The 21,115-nt window shown below is 47.2% G+C and overlaps 1 protein-coding gene across 2 annotated transcripts; it reads left to right on the top strand.

Moving 5' to 3' along the window:
- The first annotated feature begins 917 nt into the window (after positions 1–917).
- Positions 918–20,370, top strand: LOC117398579 (neuroblast differentiation-associated protein AHNAK). Of its 2 annotated transcripts, XM_059018646.1 has the most exons (5): positions 918–1,004; positions 1,487–1,640; positions 1,923–2,140; positions 2,610–14,261; positions 14,436–20,370. In XM_059018646.1, exons 2-5 carry the CDS (start codon positions 1,487–1,489, stop codon positions 18,957–18,959), a joined length of 16,548 nt encoding a protein of 5,515 aa, XP_058874629.1. In that variant the 5' UTR covers positions 918–1,004; the 3' UTR covers positions 18,960–20,370. The 2 variants fall into 2 exon arrangements, with proteins under 2 accessions (XP_058874629.1, XP_058874628.1); XM_059018645.1 differs by having other exon boundaries at positions 2,610–20,370.
- The last annotated feature ends 745 nt before the right edge of the window (positions 20,371–21,115 follow it).

Genomic DNA, 21,115 nt, shown 5'->3' with positions numbered 1-21,115 from the left:
GGAAAAGATTACTTTTCAGTAATCAATAGTGTATTCGTTTTTCAAGGTACACCACAGGCGGTGCTTTATACCAAGGGAACAGTGATAAGAAATTTGCTTACGATTGTAAGTCGCCCTGGATAAGGGCGTCTGCTAAGAAATTAATAATAAATGATAATAATAATAAAAGAAAGTTTCCAAACGAGAGGAGGCTCCATTCAGCCCATCTTGCTCGTTTGGTTGTTAGTAGCTTATTGATCCCAGAATCTCATCAAGCAGCTTCTTGAAGGATCCCAGGGTGTCAGCTTCAACAACATTACTGGGGAGTTGGTTCCAGACCCTCACAATTCTCTGTGTAAAAAAGCGCCTCCTATTTTCTGTTCTGAATGCCCCTTTTTCTAATCTCCATTTGTGACCCCTGGTCCTTGTTTCTTTTTTCAGGTCCCCTGGGTTGTCCATACCTTTTAGGATTTTGAATGTTTGAATCAGATCACCGCGTAGTCTTCTTTGTTCAAGACTGAACAGATTCAATTCTTTTAGCCTGTCTGCATACGACATGCCTTTTAAACCCAGGATAATTCTGGTTGCTCTTCTTTGCACTCTTTTCTAGAGCAGCAATATCCTTTTTGTAACAAGGTGACCAGAACTGTATTCTAGGTGAGGTCTTACTAATGCATTGTAGAGTTTTAACATGACTTCCCTGGATTTAAATTCCCTTGATTTAAATTCACATAAGCTGGCATGGTCGCTGCCATTTCCCCCATAACACCGTTCCACAAGCGCCTTCATTCTTGTTAGGAGGTGGAGCACAAATGGCACGGCTCTAACTACAGCTCCTGGCTGCAGCCTTACGAAGGGAGAGACCTGTAATATTAACACCCCTGCAGAGAGCCTGTGAGAGAGAGATGGCCCTGTCTTTAATGACTCTCTCTCTCTCTCTCTCTCTCTCTCTCTCTAGTGCTAGGATTGGACACGTGGAAATAATCTTTCTGCTTGAGATTGCTTGAAGAAGTTGGAGATTAAAGGTAAGTGTGTGTATCTCTGCCTGTGTCTCAGGGTCTGTATCTCTGTCTGTATCTCCTGCCTGTGTCTCAGGGTCTGTATCTCTGCCTGCGTCTCAGGGTCTGTATCTCTGTCTGTATCTCCTGCCTGTGTCTCAGGGTCTGTATCTCCTGCCTGTGTCTCAGGGTCTGTATCTCTGTCTGTATCTCTGCCTGTGTCTCAGGGTCTGTATCTCTGCCTGCGTCTCAGGGTCTGTATCTCTGTCTGTATCTCTGCCTGCGTCTCAGGGTCTGTATCTCTGTCTGTGTCTCTGCCTGCGTCTCAGGGTCTGTATCTCTGTCTGTGTCTCAGGGTCTGTATCTCTGCCTGCGTCTCAGGGTCTGTGTCTCTGCCTGTGTCTCTGCCTGTGTCTCTGCCTGTGTCTCTGCCTGCGTCTCGGTGTCTGTGTCTCAGGGTCTGTGTGTGTCTCTCTAAGCCCCTCCTCTCTCCTCTCTCCTCTCTCCAGATGGATGAAGATGAGGGCCCGCGGGAGGTCCTGTTCCCTCAGTGGATGGGGGCTGACCAGCACGGCCTCACTATCGAGGGCAGCGAGGGGGAGGTCTACGTCAAAGAAGTGAAGCTTGAGTCGTCTGCCGCCAAAACAGGGAAAGTGCACCAAGGTAAGCAGGACGTGCGCTCTCGCACCCGCACGCTCGCGCGCGCACACACGTTCTCACACTCGCACTCTCGCACGCGCACACACGTTCTCACACTCGCGCGCACACACATTCTCACACTCGCACGCGCTCTCACTCTCTCGTGCTCATTCGCTCGCTCGTTCAGATATTTATTTAATTTATGCATTTCCATTCATTTATATTCCTTCGCTCGTTTTGTCAGCTTGGTTTTTTTTTTCATTCATGTAAATGTATTCATTCATGATCCTCTCTTCCCTTCCTCAGGTGACCAGATCGTGGGCGCTACCATCTACTTCGATAACATGAGCTCCGAGGAGACGTCCGAACTGCTGAAGACCCTCAACCGGCACACGGTGGGCCTGAAACTGCAGCGCAAAGGCGGGGACAAATCCCCCTGCCGGTCCCCCAGAGGAGAGGGGTCGTCCCGCGACATGGGGGCCAGCTTCGACCGCTACGGGGGATCCAGCCCAGACATGGTCCTGGTAAGAGAGAGAGAGAGAGAGAGACGCACCCCAAAACAGGCACACTTACTACATCTGCACTTGTATGAATTACTACACTTGTATGAAGCAGGCTTCGGCTATCAACATGGATTACAGCCACGGATTCCCATCACATACATGCTTAATTATGAAACACTCAACAGTGCTACATGCAGAAACGTTATTAAAGTCAGTAACAAACGTTTCCACTAGAAGTCTCTCTCAGCGTCTTCAGTGTCAATTCAATGGCAAACGTTTCCACTAGAAGTCTCTCTCAGTGTCTTCAGTGTCAATTCAATGGCAAACGTTTCTATTTGTCAATGAGCCTATGTTGTGTTGCACTGAAGACACTGAGAGACTTCTTCTAACCCTAGTGAAACGTTCATTTTGTTTAGTATTTCTCTGTGGTGAGTGTTTGATGGCGGGCGGCTCCTCCTGAATCTCTGTTCTGTTCCGTCTTCTTCTCCAGAGTGGTGACGACGAGGACTACAGAAGGATCTACACAAAGAAAATCAAACCGCGCCTCAAGTCTGAGGACCTGGCGGAGAGCAGCAGCGTGGAGGTGCAGACGGAGCGGCATGGTGGAACCGTTACCACGGTGACGCGCAAAATAACCACCTACACCGTGGACATGCCGGGATCGGAGCGCCACGACATCACCAGCCCGGAATTCAAAGTCAAGGTTCCGCGACACGACGGCTCAGAATCGTCAGAGATGGACGTTCAGTACGGATCGGGAGCGCAGGTCCGAGTTCCACACGGCTTCACCATCGGAGGGGCGTCTGGAGGATCCAACACCACCGTCACCAGGATGTTAGGGTCCACAGAAACGCACTGGGGAGCAGGAGGAGGAGGTATCCGGGGACCCAAGATGGATTTCGGGACCTCCACCATCACCACTGACCTGGGAACGAACGTGGAAGGCTCCAACGGGAAATCCGTGAAGTTCCGAGTCCCCGGGTTTTCGGAATCGACGATACAAGGACCGGATGTGAAGCTGGACGGCAGTCTGGGAGCGCACTCGGGAGGCACTGTCACCACAGAGACTTACACGTACAGGAGCAAAGGCGTGGAGGTGCCTTCATTGGACGTGACGAGGTCCGGCGTTTCAGGACGAGCGGTCGACGGGAAGCTCGAAACTTCGACCATGGAATTCAAGGGTTCCAGCGTCGACGTGCCGAAGATGCCTTCCGTGAGCGTCTCGGGCTTCGATCTGAATGGGAAAGGAGCAGGAGGCTTCACTGTGTCGGCACCAAAACTGGAAGGAGACGTCAAAGGCCCCAAAGTGGACATCAAAGCCCCGACAATTAAAACTTCAGTTGGGGGCGGAGATGTTAAAATGCCTGCTGTCGAGATCAAAACCCCAAGCGTTGATATCAAAGGTGGAGTCCAAGGGACTGGCCTCTCCATGCCGTATGTGGACCTTTCGGGACAGAAGGTCTCGGCACCAGAAGTGGACATTAACTTGAAAGGGGCCAAAGTCTCTGCTCCTAAAATATCGGGGGATATCAAAGCGCCCACAGTAGACGTCAAACCGCCAGGCATCAACGTCGGAATGTCGGGCGTCAAGCTGGATGCGAAGACTCCCAAGGTCGAATTCTCTGGCCCTGAAATCAAAGGGACAGATTTTAGTGCAAGCCTGCCGAAAGCTGACATCAACGTTCCAAAGATGAGCCTGGATGCTTCATCTGTTTCGGGGCCTGGCATCTCCGTCCCTGGCTTTGACATCAAAGGACCCAAACTTCAGGGAGACATCAAAGCTCCAACATTAGACATCCAAGCCCCTGATGTAAACGTCCAGGCACCAGGCATTGACATCGGAGGCCTTGAAGGAAGTTTCAAAGGAAAGCTGCCCAGCTGCAAAGGTCCGAGTGTGAGCATTGAGGCTCCAGGAGTTGACATCAAAGGACCAGAAGGAGGGTTTAAAATGCCTAAACTGCCCAAGTTCGGAATCTCTGGTCCCACAATTGAAAGCCCTGATGTGGACGTTAAGGGGCCTAAAGGCAATGTTGTTGTCAAAGGGCCACAGATAGACATTCAAACACCAGGTGCTGACATTAAGGGTCCAAGTGGAAAGATGAAAGGGCCCGGATTCAAGACGCCTGATTTTGATGTCAGTCTGAAAGGGCAGAAGGTGAAGGGAGATGTGGATGTTTCAGGGTCGAAGATAGAAGGTGACATCAAAGGGCCGAAGGTAGACATTGATGCTCCACATGTTGATATTGAAGGACCAGAAGGAGGATTCAAAATGCCCAAATTCAAAATGCCTACGTTTGGAATCAAAGGTCCTAAAGTTGAAGGACCAGATGTAGATGTGAATCTACCCAAAGGAGATATTAACATCAAAGGGCCACAGATAGACATTAAAGGGCCACAGGTTGACTTAGAAGCCCCAGATGTTGATATCGAAGGATCGGGCGGATTCAAAATGCCGAAAATCAAAATGCCTACGTTTGGAATCAAAGGTCCTAAAGTTGAAGGCCCAGATGTAGATGTGAATCTACCCAAAGGAGACATTGATATCAAAGGGCCGAAGATAGAAGGTGATCTCAAAGCTCCGAAAGTGGACATCAAAGCTCCAGATGTTGATATAGAGGTACCTAGTGGAAAGGTGAAGGGTCCTGGATTCAAGATGCCATCAGTGTCAGGACCCAACATATCAATGCCAAGCCTGGACTTCAATCTGAAAGGGCCGAAGGTGAAGGGAGATGTGGACGTTTCAGTGCCAAAGATAGAAGGTGACCTCAAAGGGCCAAAGATAGACATTAAAGGGCCACAGGTTGACTTAGAAGCCCCAGATGTTGATATCGAAGGATCGGGCGGATTCAAAATGCCGAAAATCAAAATGCCTACGTTTGGAATCAAAGGTCCTAAAGTTGAAGGCCCAGATGTAGATGTGAATCTACCCAAAGGAGACATCAATATCAAAGGGCCACAGATAGAAGGTGACCTCAAAGGGCCAAAGGTGGACATCAGAGCTCCAGATGTTGATATAGAGGTACCTAGTGGAAAGGTGAAGGGTCCTGGATTCAAGATGCCATCAATGTCAGGACCCAACATATCAATGCCAAGCCTGGACTTCAATCTGAAAGGACCGAAGGTGAAGGGAGATGTGGACGTTTCAGTGCCAAAGATAGAAGGTGACTTCAAAGGGCCAAAGGTGGACATTGGTCATCCAGATATTGACATTAAGGGTCCTGACGGCAACATTAAGGGTCCTGGGTTCAAAATGCCAACCATTTCTGGACCAGATCTAAAAATGCCTAGTCTGGACTTCAATCTGAAAGGGCCGAAGGTGAAGGGAGATGTGGACGTTTCAGTGCCAAAGATAGAAGGCGACTTCAAAGGGCCAAAAGTGGACATTGGTCATCCAGATATTGACATTAAGGGTCCTGATGGCAAGATTAAGGGTCCTGGGTTCAAAATGCCAACCATTTCTGGACCAGATCTAAAAATGCCTAGTCTGGACTTCAATCTGAAAGGGCCGAAGGTGAAGGGAGATGTGGACGTTTCAGTGCCAAAGATAGAAGGCGACTTCAAAGGGCCAAAAGTGGACATTGGTCATCCAGATATTGACATTAAGGGTCCTGATGGCAAGATTAAGGGTCCTGGGTTCAAAATGCCAACCATTTCTGGACCAGATCTAAAAATGCCTAGCCTGGACTTCAATCTGAAAGGGCCGAAGGTGAAGGGAGATGTGGACGTTTCAGTGCCAAAGATAGAAGGTGACCTCAAAGGGCCAAAGATAGACATTAAAGGGCCACAGGTTGACTTTGAAGCTCCAGATGTTGATATCGAAGGATCGGGCGGATTCAAAATGCCGAAAATCAAAATGCCTACGTTTGGTTTCAAAGGTCCTAAAGTTGAAGGTCCAGATGTAGATGTGAATCTACCCAAAGGAGACATTGATATCAAAGGGCCGAAGATAGAAGGTGATCTCAAAGCTCCGAAAGTGGACATCAAAGCTCCAGATGTTGATATAGAGGTACCTAGTGGAAAGGTGAAGGGTCCCGGATTCAAGATGCCATCAGTGTCAGGACCCAACATATCAATGCCAAGCCTGGACTTCAATCTGAAAGGGCCGAAGGTGAAGGGAGATGTGGACGTTTCAGTGCCAAAGATAGAAGGTGACCTCAAAGGGCCAAAAGTGGACGTTGGTCATCCAGATATTGACATTAAGGGTCCTGACGGCAAGATTAAGGGTCCTGGGTTCAAAATGCCAACCATTTCTGGACCAGATCTAAAAATGCCTAGCCTGGACTTCAATCTGAAAGGACCGAAGGTGAAGGGAGATGTGGACGTTTCAGTGCCAAAGATAGAAGGTGACCTCAAAGGGCCAAAGATAGACATTAAAGGGCCACAGGTTGACTTAGAAGCTCCAGATGTTGATATCGAAGGATCGGGCGGATTCAAAATGCCCAAATTCAAAATGCCTACGTTTGGAATCAAAGGTCCTAAAGTTGAAGGCCCAGATGTAGATGTGAATCTACCCAAAGGAGACATTGATATCAAAGGGCCAAAGATAGAAGGTGATCTCAAAGCTCCGAAAGTGGACATCAAAGCTCCAGATGTTGATATAGAGGTACCTAGTGGAAAGGTGAAGGGTCCCGGATTCAAGATGCCATCAGTGTCAGGACCCAACATATCAATGCCAAGCCTGGACTTCAATCTGAAAGGACCGAAGGTTGAAGGTGACATCAAAGGGCCAAAGTTAGACATTGAAGCTCCTGATATTGACATTGAGGGTCCTGAAGGCAAGATCAAGGGTCACGGATTCAAGATGCCAAAAATCTCAATGCCTGATGTAGACTTTAATCTGAAAGGGCCGAAGGTGAAGGGAGATGTGGACGTTTCAGTGCCAAAGATAGAAGGCGACTTCAAAGGGCCGAAGGTAGATATTGATGCTCCAGATGTTGACATTGAAGGACCAGAAGGAGGATTCAAAATGCCCAAATTCAAAATGCCCAAGTTTGGTTTCAAAGGTCCTAAAGTTGAAGGCCCAGATGTAGATGTGAATCTACCCAAAGGAGACATTAACATCAAAGGGCCACAGATAGAAGGTGATCTCAAAGCTCCGAAAGTGGACATCAAAGCTCCAGATGTTGATATAGAGGTACCTAGTGGAAAGGTGAAGGGTCCCGGATTCAAGATGCCATCAGTGTCAGGACCCAACATATCCATGCCAAGCCTGGACTTCAATCTGAAAGGGCCGAAGGTGAAGGGAGATGTGGACGTTTCAGTGCCAAAGATAGAAGGTGACCTCAAAGGGCCAAAGATAGACATTAAAGGGCCACAGGTTGACTTAGAAGCTCCAGATGTTGATATCGAAGGATCGGGCGGATTCAAAATGCCGAAAATCAAAATGCCAAAGTTTGGAATCAAAGGTCCCAACATTGAAGGCCCAGATGTAGATGTGAATCTACCCAAAGGAGACATTAACATCAAAGGGCCAAAGATAGAAGGTGACCTCAAAGCTCCGAAAGTAGACATTGACACTCCTGATATTAACATTGAGGGTCCTGAAGGCAAGATCAAGGGACCCGGATTCAAGATGCCAACCATTTCTGGACCCAACATCAAAATGCCAAGTGTGGATTTCAATCTGAAAGGACCGAAGGTGGAAGGTGACATCAAAGGGCCAAAGTTAGACATTGAAGCTCCTGATATTGACATTGAGGGTCCTGAAGGCAAGATCAAGGGTCCTGGTTTCAAGATGCCTACAATTTCTGGACCCAACATTAAAATGCCCAAGTTTGGTTTCAAAGGTCCTAAAGTTGAAGGCCCAGATGTAGATGTGAATCTACCCAAAGGAGACATTGATATCAAAGGGCCAAAGATAGACATTGACACACCTGATATTGACATTGAGGGTCCTGAAGGCAAGATCAAAGGTCCTGGATTCAAGATGCCAACCATTTCTGGACCCAACATCAAAATGCCAAGTGTGGATTTCAATCTGAAAGGACCGAAGGTGGAAGGTGACATCAAAGGGCCAAAGTTAGACATTGAAGCTCCTGATATTGACATTGAGGGTCCTGAAGGCAAGATCAAGGGTCACGGATTCAAGATGCCAAAAATCTCAATGCCTGATGTAGACTTTAATCTGAAAGGGCCGAAGGTGAAGGGAGATATGGATGTTTCAGGTCCAAAGATAGAAGGCGACTTCAAAGGGCCGAAGGTAGATATTGATGCTCCAGATCTTGACATTGAAGGACCAGAAGGAGGATTCAAAATGCCTAAATTCAAAATGCCCAAGTTTGGTTTCAAAGGTCCTAAAGTTGAAGGCCCAGATGTAGATGTGAATCTACCCAAAGGAGACATCAATATCAAAGGGCCAAAGATAGAAGGTGATCTCAAAGCTCCGAAAGTGGACATGAAAGCTCCAGATGTTGATATAGAGGTACCTAGTGGAAAGGTGAAGGGCCCCGGATTCAAGATGCCATCAATGTCAGGACCCAACATATCAATGCCAAGTCTGGACTTCAATCTGAAAGGGCCGAAGGTTGAAGGTGACATCAAAGGGCCAAAGATAGATATTGAAGCTCCTGATATTGACATTGAGGGTCCTGAAGGCAAGATCAAGGGTCCCGGATTCAAGATGCCAAAAATCTCAATGCCTGATGTAGACTTTAATCTGAAAGGGCCGAAGGTGAAGGGAGATATGGATGTTTCAGTGCCAAAGATAGAAGGTGACATCAAAGGGCCAAAGATGGACATTGGTCATCCAGATATTGACATTAAGGGCCCTGATGGCAAGATTAAGGGTCCTGGTTTCAAGATGCCAACCATTTCTGGACCCAACATCAAAATGCCGAGTATGGATTTCAATCTGAAAGGACCGAAGGTTGAAGGTGACATCAAAGGGCCAAAGCTAGACATTGAAGCTCCTGATATTGACATTGAGGGTCCTGAAGGCAAGATCAAGGGTCCCGGATTCAAGATGCCCAAAATTTCTGGACCAAATATCAAAATGCCGAGTATGGATTTCAATCTGAAAGGACCGAAGGTGGAAGGTGACATCAAAGGGCCAAAGTTAGACATTGAAGCTCCTGATATTGACATTGAGGGTCCTGAAGGCAAGATCAAGGGTCACGGATTCAAGATGCCAAAAATGTCAATGCCTGATGTAGACTTTAATCTGAAAGGGCCGAAGGTGAAGGGAGATATGGATGTTTCAGGGCCAAAGATAGAAGGCGACTTCAAAGGGCCGAAGGTAGATATTGATGCTCCAGATCTTGACATTGAAGGACCAGAAGGAGGATTCAAAATGCCTAAATTCAAAATGCCCAAGTTTGGTTTCAAAGGTCCTAAAGTTGAAGGCCCAGATGTAGATGTGAATCTACCCAAAGGAGACATTGATATCAAAGGGCCGAAGATAGACATTGACACACCTGATATTGACATTGAGGGCCCTGAAGGCAAGATCAAGGGTCCTGGTTTCAAGATGCCAACCATTTCTGGACCCAACATCAAAATGCCGAGTGTGGATTTCAATCTGAAAGGACCGAAGGTGGAAGGTGACCTCAAAGGGCCAAAGGTAGACTTTGATGCTCCTGATATTGACATTGAGGGTCCTGAAGGCAAGATCAAGGGTCCTGGTTTCAAGATGCCAACCATTTCTGGACCCAACATCAAAATGCCGAGTGTGGATTTCAATCTGAAAGGACCGAAGGTGGAAGGTGATCTCAAAGGGCCAAAGGTAGACTTTGATGCTCCTGATTTTGACATTGAGGGTCCTGAAGGCAAGATCAAAGGTCCCGGATTCAAGATGCCAACCATTTCTGCACCCAACATCAAAATGCCGAGTGTGGATTTCAATCTGAAAGGACCGAAGGTGGAAGGTGACCTCAAAGGGCCAAAGGTAGACTTTGATGCTCCTGATTTTGACATTGAGGGTCCTGAAGGCAAGATCAAGGGTCCCGGATTCAAGATGCCAACCATTTCTGGACCCAACATCAAAATGCCCAAGTTTGGGTTCAAAGGTCCTAAAGTTGAAGGCCCAGATGTAGATGTGAATCTACCCAAAGGAGACATTGATATCAAAGGACCAAAGCTAGACATTGAAGCTCCTGATATTGACATTGAGGGTCCTGAAGGCAAGATCAAGGGTCACGGATTCAAGATGCCAAAAATCTCAATGCCTGATGTAGACTTTAATCTGAAAGGGCCGAAGGTGAAGGGAGATATGGATGTTTCAGGGCCAAAGATAGAAGGCGACTTCAAAGGGCCGAAGGTAGATATTGATGCTCCAGATCTTGACATTGAAGGACCAGAAGGAGGATTCAAAATGCCTAAATTCAAAATGCCCAAGTTTGGTTTCAAAGGTCCTAAAGTTGAAGGCCCAGATGTAGATGTGAATCTACCCAAAGGAGACATTGATATCAAAGGGCCGAAGATAGACATTGACACACCTGATATTGACATTGAGGGCCCTGAAGGCAAGATCAAGGGTCCTGGTTTCAAGATGCCAACCATTTCTGGACCCAACATCAAAATGCCGAGTATGGATTTCAATCTGAAAGGACCGAAGGTGGAAGGTGATCTCAAAGGGCCAAAGGTAGACATTGAAGCTCCTGATATTGACATTGAGGGCCCTGAAGGCAAGATCAAGGGTCCCGGATTCAAGATGCCAACCATTTCTGGACCCAACATCAAAATGCCCAAGTTTGGGTTCAAAGGTCCTAAAGTTGAAGGCCCAGATGTAGATGTGAATCTACCCAAAGGAGACATTGATATCAAAGGGCCAAAGGTAGACATTGACACACCTGATATTGACATTGAGGGCCCTGAAGGCAAGATCAAAGGTCCCGGATTCAAGATGCCCAAAATTACTGGGCCAAATATCAAAATGCCAAGTATGGATTTCAATCTGAAAGGACCGAAGGTGGAAGGTGACCTCAAAGGGCCAAAGGTAGATATTGAAGCTCCTGATATTGACATTGAGGGCCCTGAAGGCAAGATCAAAGGTCCCGGATTCAAGATGCCCAAAATATCTGGGCCAAATATCAAGATGCCAAGTGTGGATTTCAACCTGAAAGGACCGAAGGTGGAAGGTGACCTCAAAGGGCCAAAGGTAGATATTGAAGCTCCTGATATTGACATTGAGGGCCCTGAAGGCAAGATCAAGGGTCCTGGATTCAAGATGCCAACCATTTCTGGACCCAACATCAAAATGCCAAGTATGGATTTCAATCTGAAAGGACCGAAGGTGGAAGGTGACCTCAAAGGGCCAAAGGTAGATATTGAAGCTCCTGATATTGACATTGAGGGCCCTGAAGGCAAGATCAAAGGTCCCGGATTCAAGATGCCCAAAATATCTGGGCCAAATATCAAGATGCCAAGTATGGACTTCAATCTGAAAGGACCGAAGGTGGAAGGTGACCTCAAAGGGCCAAAGGTAGATATTGAAGCTCCTGATATTGACATTGAGGGCCCTGAAGGCAAGATCAAAGGTCCCGGATTCAAGATGCCCAAAATATCTGGGCCAAATATCAAGATGCCAAGTATGGACTTCAATCTGAAAGGACCGAAGGTGGAAGGTGACCTCAAAGGGCCAAAGGTAGACATTGATGCTCCAGATATTGACATTGAGGGCCCTGAAGGCAAGATCAAGGGTCCTGGATTCAAGATGCCAACCATTTCTGGACCCAACATCAAAATGCCAAGTATGGATTTCAATCTGAAAGGACCGAAGGTGGAAGGTGACCTCAAAGGGCCAAAGCTAGACATTGATGCTCCAGATATTGACATTGAGGGCCCTGAAGGCAAGATCAAGGGTCCCGGATTCAAGATGCCAACCATTTCTGGACCCAATATCAAAATGCCAAGTATGGATTTCAATCTGAAAGGACCGAAGGTGGAAGGTGACCTCAAAGGGCCAAAGCTAGACATTGATGCTCCAGATATTGACGTTGAGGGCCCTGAAGGCAAGCTGAAAAGCCCAAAATTCAAAATTCCCAAAATATCTGGACCCAACATTTCAATGCCTGATGTAGACTTTAACCTGAAAGGTCCAAAGGTGAAAGGAGGTGTAGATGTTTCTGTGCCAAAGATTGAAGGAGACATCAAAGGGCCAAAAGTAGACATTAAAGGCCCTGATGTGAATCTTGAGGCACCAGATATTGATGTCAAAGGGCCAGAAGGAGGATTCAAAATGCCCAAATTCAAAATGCCCAAGTTTGGGTTCAAAGGCCCTAAAGTTGAGGGCCCAGATGTAGATGTGAATCTACCCAAAGGTGACATTAACATCAAAGGTCCAAAGATAGAAGGTGACATCAAAGGGCCAAAAGTAGACATTAAATCTCCGGATGTGAATATTGACGGGCCAGATGTTGATGTCAAAGGGCCGGAAGGAGGATTCAAAATGCCCAAATTCAAAATGCCCAAGTTTGGGTTCAAAGGCCCTAAAGTTGAAGGCCCAGATGTAGATGTGAAACTACCCAAAGGAGACATTGACCTCAAAGGGCCAAAGATAGACATTGACACACCTGATATTGACATTGAGGGTCCTGAAGGCAAGATCAAGGGTCACGGATTCAAGATGCCAAAAATGTCAATGCCTGATGTAGAATTTAATCTTAAGGGGCCGAAGGTGAAGGGAGATATGGATGTTTCAGAGCCAAAGATAGAAGGTGACTTCAAAGGGCCGAAGGTAGATATTGATGCTCCAGATATTGAAATTGAAGGACCAGAAGGCAAGCTGAAAAGCCCAAAATTCAAAATGCCCAAGTTTGGGTTCAAAGGTCCTAAAATTGAAGGCCCAGATGTAGATGTGAATCTACCCAAAGGAGACATTGACCTCAAAGGGCCAAAGATAGACATTGACACACCTGATATTGACATTGAGGGCCCTGAAGGCAAGATCAAAGGTTCCGGATTCAAGATGCCCAAAATTTCTGGGCCAAATATCAAAATGCCCAGTATGGACTTCAATCTGAAAGGACCGAAGGTGGAAGGTGACCTCAAAGGGCCAAAGGTAGACATTGATGCTCCAGATATTGACATTGAGGGCCCTGAAGGCAAAATCAAGGGTCCTGGATTCAAGATGCCAACCATTTCTGGACCCAACATCAAAATGCCAAGTATGGATTTCAATCTGAAAGGACCGAAGGTGGAAGGTGACCTCAAAGGGCCAAAGATAGACATTGATGCTCCTGATATTGACATTGAGGGCCCTGAAGGCAAAATCAAGGGTCCCGGATTCAAGATGCCAACCATTTCTGGACCCAACATCAAAATGCCAAGTATGGATTTCAATCTGAAAGGACCGAAGGTGGAAGGCGACCTCAAAGGGCCAAAAGTAGATATTGAAGCTCCTGATATTGACATTGAGGGCCCTGAAGGCAAAATCAAGGGTCCTGGATTCAAGATGCCAACCATTTCTGGACCCAACATCAAAATGCCAAGTATGGATTTCAATCTGAAAGGACCGAAGGTGGAAGGTGACCTCAAAGGGCCGAAGGTAGATATTGATGCTCCGGATGTGAATATCGAGGGGCCAGATGTTGATGTTGAAGGAGGATTCAAAATGCCCAAATTCAAAATGCCCAAGTTTGGAATCAAAGGTCCTAAAGTTGAAGGCCCAGATGTAGATGTGAATCTACCCAAAGGAGACATTGATATCAAAGGGCCAAAGATAGACATTGACACACCTGATATTGATATTCAGTGTCCTGAAGGCAAGATCAAGGGTCCTGGATTCAAGATGCCAACCATTTCTGGGCCAAATATCAAGATGCCAAGTATGGATTTCAACCTGAAAGGACCGAAGGTGGAAGGTGACCTCAAAGGGCCAAAAGTAGATATTGAAGCTCCTGATATTGACATTGAGGGCCCTGAAGGCAAGATCAAAGGTCCCGGATTCAAGATGCCCAAAATATCTGGGCCAAATATCAAGATGCCAAGTATGGACTTCAATCTGAAAGGACCGAAGGTGGAAGGTGACCTCAAAGGGCCAAAGGTAGATATTGAAGCTCCTGATATTGACATTGAGGGCCCTGAAGGCAAGATCAAAGGTCCCGGATTCAAGATGCCCAAAATATCTGGGCCAAATATCAAGATGCCAAGTATGGACTTCAATCTGAAAGGACCGAAGGTGGAAGGTGACCTCAAAGGGCCAAAGGTAGACATTGATGCTCCGGATGTAAATATCGAGGGGCCAGATGTTGATATTGAAGGAGGATTCAAAATGCCCAAATTCAAAATGCCCAAGTTTGGAATCAAAGGTCCTAAAGTTGAAGGCCCAGATGTAGATGTGAATCTACCCAAAGGAGACATTGATATCAAAGGGCCAAAGGTAGACATTGATGCTCCAGATATTGACATTGAGGGCCCTGAAGGCAAGATCAAAGGTCCCGGATTCAAGATGCCCAAACTTTCTGGGCCAAATATCAAGATGCCAAGTATGGACTTCAATCTGAAAGGACCGAAGGTGGAAGGTGACCTCAAAGGGCCAAAGGTAGACATTGATGCTCCAGATATTGACATTGAGGGCCCTGAAGGCAAGATCAAAGGTCCCGGATTCAAGATGCCCAAAATATCTGGGCCAAATATCAAGATGCCAAGTATGGACTTCAATCTGAAAGGACCGAAGGTGGAAGGTGACCTCAAAGGGCCAAAGGTAGACATTGATGCTCCAGATATTGACATTGAGGGCCCTGAAGGCAAAATCAAGGGTCCTGGATTCAAGATGCCAACCATTTCTGGACCCAACATCAAAATGCCAAGTATGGATTTCAATCTGAAAGGACCGAAGGTGGAAGGTGACCTCAAAGGGCCAAAGGTAGATATTGAAGCTCCTGATATTGACATTGAGGGCCCTGAAGGCAAGATCAAAGGTCCCGGATTCAAGATGCCCAAAATATCTGGGCCAAATATCAAGATGCCAAGTATGGACTTCAATCTGAAAGGACCGAAGGTGGAAGGTGACCTCAAAGGGCCAAAGGTAGACATTGATGCTCCAGATATTGACATTGAGGGCCCTGAAGGCAAGATCAAGGGTCCTGGATTCAAGATGCCAACCATTTCTGGACCCAACATCAAAATGCCAAGTATGGATTTCAATCTGAAAGGACCGAAGGTGGAAGGTGACCTCAAAGGGCCGAAGGTAGATATTGATGCTCCGGATGTGAATATCGAGGGGCCAGATGTTGATGTTGAAGGAGGATTTAAAATGCCCAAATTCAAAATGCCCAAGTTTGGAATCAAAGGTCCTAAAGTTGAAGGCCCAGATGTAGATTTGAATCTACCCAAAGGAGACATTGATATCAAAGGGCCAAAGATAGACATTGATGCTCCTGATATTGACATTGAGGGCCCTGAAGGCAAGATCAAAGGTCCCGGATTCAAAATGCCAACCATTTCTGGACCCAACATCAAAATGCCAAGCATGGATTTCAATTTGAAAGGACCGAAGGTGGAAGGTGACCTCAAAGGACCAAAGCTAGACATTGATGCTCCTGATATTGACATTGAGGGCCCTGAAGGCAAGATCAAAGGTCCCGGATTCAAGATGCCCAAAATATCTGGGCCAAATATCAAGATGCCAAGTATGGACTTCAATCTGAAAGGACCGAAGGTGGAAGGTGACCTCAAAGGGCCAAAGGTAGATATTGATGCTCCTGATATTGACATTGAGGGCCCTGAAGGCAAAATTAAGGGTCCCGGATTCAAGATGCCAACCATTTCTGGGCCAAATATCAAAATGCCAAGTATGGATTTCAATCTGAAAGGACCGAAGGTGGAAGGTGACCTCAAAGGGCCGGAGGTAGATATTGATGCTCCGGATGTGAATATCGAGGGGCCAGATGTTGATGTTGAAGGAGGATTCAAAATGCCCAAATTCAAAATGCCCAAGTTTGGAATCAAAGGTCCTAAAGTTGAAGGCCCAGATGTAGATTTGAATCTACCCAAAGGAGACATTGATATCAAAGGGCCAAAGATAGACATTGATGCTCCTGATATTGACATTGAGGGCCCTGAAGGCAAGATCAAGGGTCCCGGATTCAAAATGCCAACCATTTCTGGACCCAATATCAAAATGCCAAGCATGGATTTCAATCTGAAAGGACCGAAGGTGAAGGGAGACATGGGTGCAAATATTCCTTCTGGAGACCTGAGCCTCTCTGGTCCTAAAATTGAAGGCGATATAAAGGTCCCAGGAATGGACCTGGATGTCAAAGGACCCAAAATCGATGTAAAAGCTCCCAGCGCTGACCTAGACATCAACGCTCCAGATGTCAACATCTCGGGTCCTGAGGGCAACATTAAAATGCCAAAATTCAAGAAGCCCAAGTTTGGTTTGGGGCTGAAAGGTGCCAAAGCGAACGTGAAGTCTCCGTCGATGGATGTCATTCCCCCTGAAGGCGACCTCAGCCTCGACGCACCTGACCTCAACGTTGACCTGAAAGGAAAGAAGGGCAAGTTGAAGATGCCCAAAGGGAAAGGGAAGGTGAAGAAGCCCGACCTCGACGTGAGCGTCAGCTCCCCGGACCTCGAGGTGAAGGGGGCAAAGGTCAAGAAACCTTGGAAATTCCACTTCCCGGACGTCGAGTTTGATATTAAATCCCCCAGGATGAAGGGCGACGCTTCTCTCTCCGGCCCCAAGGTCGAAGGAGGACTGAAGACCCCCGACGCTGACCTGCAGTCTCCAAACTTGAAGGCTGAAATGAAGACCCCTGATGTGGACCTCCCCGATGTCGGCATCGAGGGGCCCGACGCCAAGCTGAAAAAGCCCAAGATGAAAATGCCCAAATTTCACATGTCCGGCCCCAAACTCAAGGGACCGGATGTAGACCTCAATCTCAAAGGCCCGCAAGGCAATCTGGATGTTTCTGGGGATGTGAACGTCAAGGCCCCCGATGTCAGCTTGGAGGGCCCCGAAGGGAAGATTAAGGGTCCCAAGTTCAAGATGCCGTCTATGAACTTGAGTGGGCCCGACATCTCCGCCCCCGACTTCAATCTCAACCTCAAGGGACCACAGGTAAAAGGAGACGCAGATCTCAACGTCAAAGGCCCGAAGGTCCATGTGGAAGGACTGGATGTGGATGTTGAAAGCCCCGAGGGGAAGGTGAAAGGTCCCGGGTTTAAGATGCCAACCCTTTCTGGACCCAACATCAAAATGCCAAGCATGGACTTCAATCTGAAAGGACCGAAGGTGGAAGGTGACCTCAAAGGGCCGAAGATAGACATTGATGCTCCTGATATTGACATTGAGGGCCCTGAAGGCAAAATCAAGGGTCCTGGATTCAAGATGCCAACCATTTCTGGACCCAACATCGAAATGCCAAGTATGGATTTCAATCTGAAAGGACCGAAGGTGGAAGGTGACCTCAAAGGACCGAGGGTTGGCATTGAGGCTCCTGATGTTGACTTCGAGGGTCCAAGTGGAAAGATCAAGGGTCCCGGAATCTCAATGCCTGATATTGATGTGAATCTGAAAGGGCCGAAGGTGAAGGGAGGTGTGGATGTTTCAGGAGACTTCAAAGGGCCGAAGGTGAAGGGAGGTGTGGGTGTTTCAGGAGACTTCAAAGGGCCGAAGGTGGACGTCAACGCTCCTGATGTTGACGTGGAAGGGCTGGAATTGAAAATTCCCAAATTAAAAGTTCCAAAGTTTGGCATCAAACTCCCTACTGTGGAAGGCTCAGACGTGAAAGTCAAGCTCCCCAAGGGAGATGTTTCAGGCCCTGGGTTAAAGGCTGACTTCGAGGGACCCAAGGTCGACGTGAAGGGTCCCGCCATTGACGTCAAGACCCCAGAAATTGAGCTGGAGTGCCCGGAGGGTAAAGTGAAGAAATCGAAATTCAAGATGCCGAAATTTGGTTTTGGGAGCCCCAAACTAGAAGGTCCCGACGTGGATGTCAATGTCAAGGGCTCTCGCATTGAGGGGAAGCTTCCCGGAGCAGACCTCAGCATCGAAGGGGGCAAGATCAAAACGCCATCCGGGGGTTTGTCTGGGTCCAAACCGGACCTGGACGTCAATCTGAAGGGACCCAAAATCGACGGCTCTGGCTTCGGGGTGAACTTGGGCTCCCCCGACGTGAGCGTTAAAGGGCCGAGCGTGGACCTCGGGGGCCCCAAAGTAGAAGTGGAATCCTCGGGCGGGGCGTTTGACTTTGGCAAGGTGGACTATGGAAAGATGACCTTCACGAATTTGAAGGTGCCGAGGTTCGGAGACCCCGCGCCCGAGCTGGAGGGCCCAGAGGTGGGGGTAGATGTCGGGGGAGCAGGGCTAGACCTGGGGAAGGTGGGAGCAGCAGGAGAGCTGGAGATCAAGAGTCCCAAAGTCAAAGGTCAGCTCAGCTCCCCGGGCATGGAGGTGAAGAGCAGCGGCGCAGGAAAGGGCAAAATCAAGATGCCCAAGTTCTTCCAGAAATCAAAGTCCAAGGGAAGCACTCCGGATATCAGCCTGGAGGGACCGGAGCTGGAGCTGGCCGGAGGCTCCATGTCTCCTAAAGGCAAGTCGGCATCGCTGGATCTCTTCAAGAAACACCGGCACAGGTCCTCCTCTCTCAGCGACGATGCCAACCTGGCCTCGCCCTCCTCCCCCTCCGGGCACCTGGAGGCGGAAGGGGGGGACTTCTCCCTGGAAGGAGGCGTGAAGGGGAAAGGGAAGAAGGGCAAGTCGAAATTCGGGACCTTCGGCGGCCTCGGGTCCAAGTCCAAGGGCTCGTATGAGGTGACGTTCAGCGAGGAGGGAGAGGCTGAGGTGTCTCTGGGTTCCAAGAAGGCGTCGCGGGTGTCCTCTACGTCCAGCAGCGACAGCGGGACCAGGGCGGGGTTCAAACTCCCCAAGATCGAGCTGGCCGTGTCCAAGAAGTAATTGTGTAAATAGAAATGACGATTCAGCCATGAGAGGGGTGTGCAAATCCAGCCATTGAGGTCTGGGAGTCTGGCCGAGGAGGGTTTTAATTAATAAGAAGTGACATTGATTTTATTACCGGAGGGGGGGGGGGGGGGGGGGGACATTAAGTAAATGAACCTGGATTAAAAGACAAATAATTCTTAACTTACAGAATTTAGGGGTACGGGTGGAACAAACACCGGGGGGCTTACAGACTTCGAGGACTGGACTTGTGGACCCTGATTTAATACACCCTTTATTTTTTATTTTGTTTTGTACATAAAAAGAAATTAACTTTTATCAACTATATTCTCCCTCTCCCTCTCTCTCCCCCTCTCCCTCTCCTCTCTCCTCTCCCTCTCCCTCTCCCTCTCTCTCCCCTCTCCCTCTCCCTCTCCCTCAGTACAGAATTAAAGTGCCTTGTGTAGAAATGAAATGAGTCAGAGTCCTGAAAAGTATCTCAAAATAATGGATACGATTGATAATAAGATTGAGGTTTTTTTTTTTTTGTTTTGTTAATATAATGCGCCCTATTTTTGTATTTTCGAATGAAATGTAATCACACTGCTGCGTATTAATAATGTCAATGATAATAATAGTAATAACATCAGTGCATTTCTCTAATTCTTTTTAGTTTGCATTAAGCTGGGAGTGAACAGTGAACCCTGTTGGGTTTGGCGGGAGGGTTCGGCACATTTGATCTCTGGAGAGCGTTTGTTTTTTTCACTTTTAATGACTTGATGGCTTTCGCTTCCTCTCTGCGGCTGAGGGCTGGCTTTTAAATTGTTCTCCTTTTAAATAAAGTAAATACATAATTGATGGTGAATCAAAGTTTTGTAAAAATAAATAAATTAAGCTCCATTTACTGCTGTTCCAATGTATTGAGAAGGCTGGGGTACGACTGCACAGGAAATAGCTATTAATATAGCATAATAATAATCTCATAATGTCTATTTCTTTTGTCAGGAATTGAAATCTTTTTCAGTCAATTTGGTTAAATACATGACGTTTTTCCATCTCATGGCTATTTAACAAAAGCGTTTTTTTGGGGGGTCTGTTTTTATGGATTAAAATGAAAAGGGTTTTAGAGTGTTCTTAATAAAAACCAGGATAGAATTCCTGAAATTAAATATTTTTTTGAATGAATTCTGAATCCGTGCAGCCGCCCCCCCAGCCTCTCTCAGAGCTTCTTCGATGGTCGCTGTGTTTTAGAAATGATTACGTAACCTTCCTGTCAGTTTGTTAATGAGTTTCGTTTCTTCAAACCTCTTCTCCTTGTGTGTCGAGGTCTCTCGACTCCCTTCTGCACGTCACCAGCCCAGTTAAGGACGTGGTTCACTGTAACAAGAGTGATGATTTTAAAAAATACAAATAAACTGTTTAACCTGAACTCTCCTGGTGTGTGTGTGTCAGTGTATCCGAGAGAGAGAGAGAGTGTGTGTGTGTGTGTGTGTGTGTGTGTGTGTCGGTGTATCCGAGTGTGTGTGTGTGTGTGTGTGTCAGTGTATCAGAGAGTGTGTGTGTGTGTGTGTGTGTGTGTGTGTGTGTGTGTGTGTGTGTGTCAGCGTATCCGAGAGTGTGTGTGTGTGTCAGTGTATCCAAAGTGTGTGTATGTGTCCGAAAGTGTGTGTGTTAGGTTATCGGTGTGTTAGGGTATTGGTGTATTGGGGTGTGTGTGTCAGTGTGTGTGTTAGTGTGTGTGTGAGGGTATTGGTGTGTGTGTTAGTGTGTGTGTGTCAGTGTGTGTGTTGGGTATCGGTGTATCAAGGTGGGTGGGTCTTTTTGTTAGTGTGTGTGTCTCAAATCCTAAGGAGGCCCGTTTGCACAGTTTTGTATACAGGGTGATGATTCATAATTCACACAGCATTAGCGGAGCATTGTGAAAACTCAAGGGAGTGAAATTCAATTCAGTACAATTATGAGAGACACGCTGTGATGCTCCAGTTGACCACCAGGGGGCTGTTGAATAATATCAGCGTTTAAACAGAATTAAAAAATAAATCAATAAATAAACTGAAGCCATTAAGCAAGGAATGTTTGCTGTTGAGGTTCACAAAGTTTGTTTTGGTGTTACTGAAGTAAGAGTTTAAAATAAGGGAGGCGGACGCTAGTTTCAAAACGTCACGCATGAAAGG

This window comes from Acipenser ruthenus, unplaced genomic scaffold (assembly GCF_902713425.1).
Source record: "Acipenser ruthenus unplaced genomic scaffold, fAciRut3.2 maternal haplotype, whole genome shotgun sequence".
Lineage (NCBI taxonomy): Eukaryota > Metazoa > Chordata > Actinopteri > Acipenseriformes > Acipenseridae > Acipenser > Acipenser ruthenus.
Note: the sequence above shows the minus strand (reverse complement) of the source record. Positions and strands in the feature narration are given on the sequence as shown.

Bases quoted from the DNA above. Each gene is read 5' to 3' on its own strand.
- LOC117398579 (XM_059018645.1), top strand. From the start codon at position 1,487: ATGGATGAAGATGAGGGCCCGCGGGAGGTCCTGTTCCCTCAGTGGATG. The intron at 1,641-1,922 runs GTAAGCAGGACG...TCCCTTCCTCAG, and splicing joins AACAGGGAAAGTGCACCAAG to GTGACCAGATCGTGGGCGCT. The intron at 2,141-2,609 runs GTAAGAGAGAGA...CTTCTTCTCCAG, and splicing joins CCAGCCCAGACATGGTCCTG to AGTGGTGACGACGAGGACTA.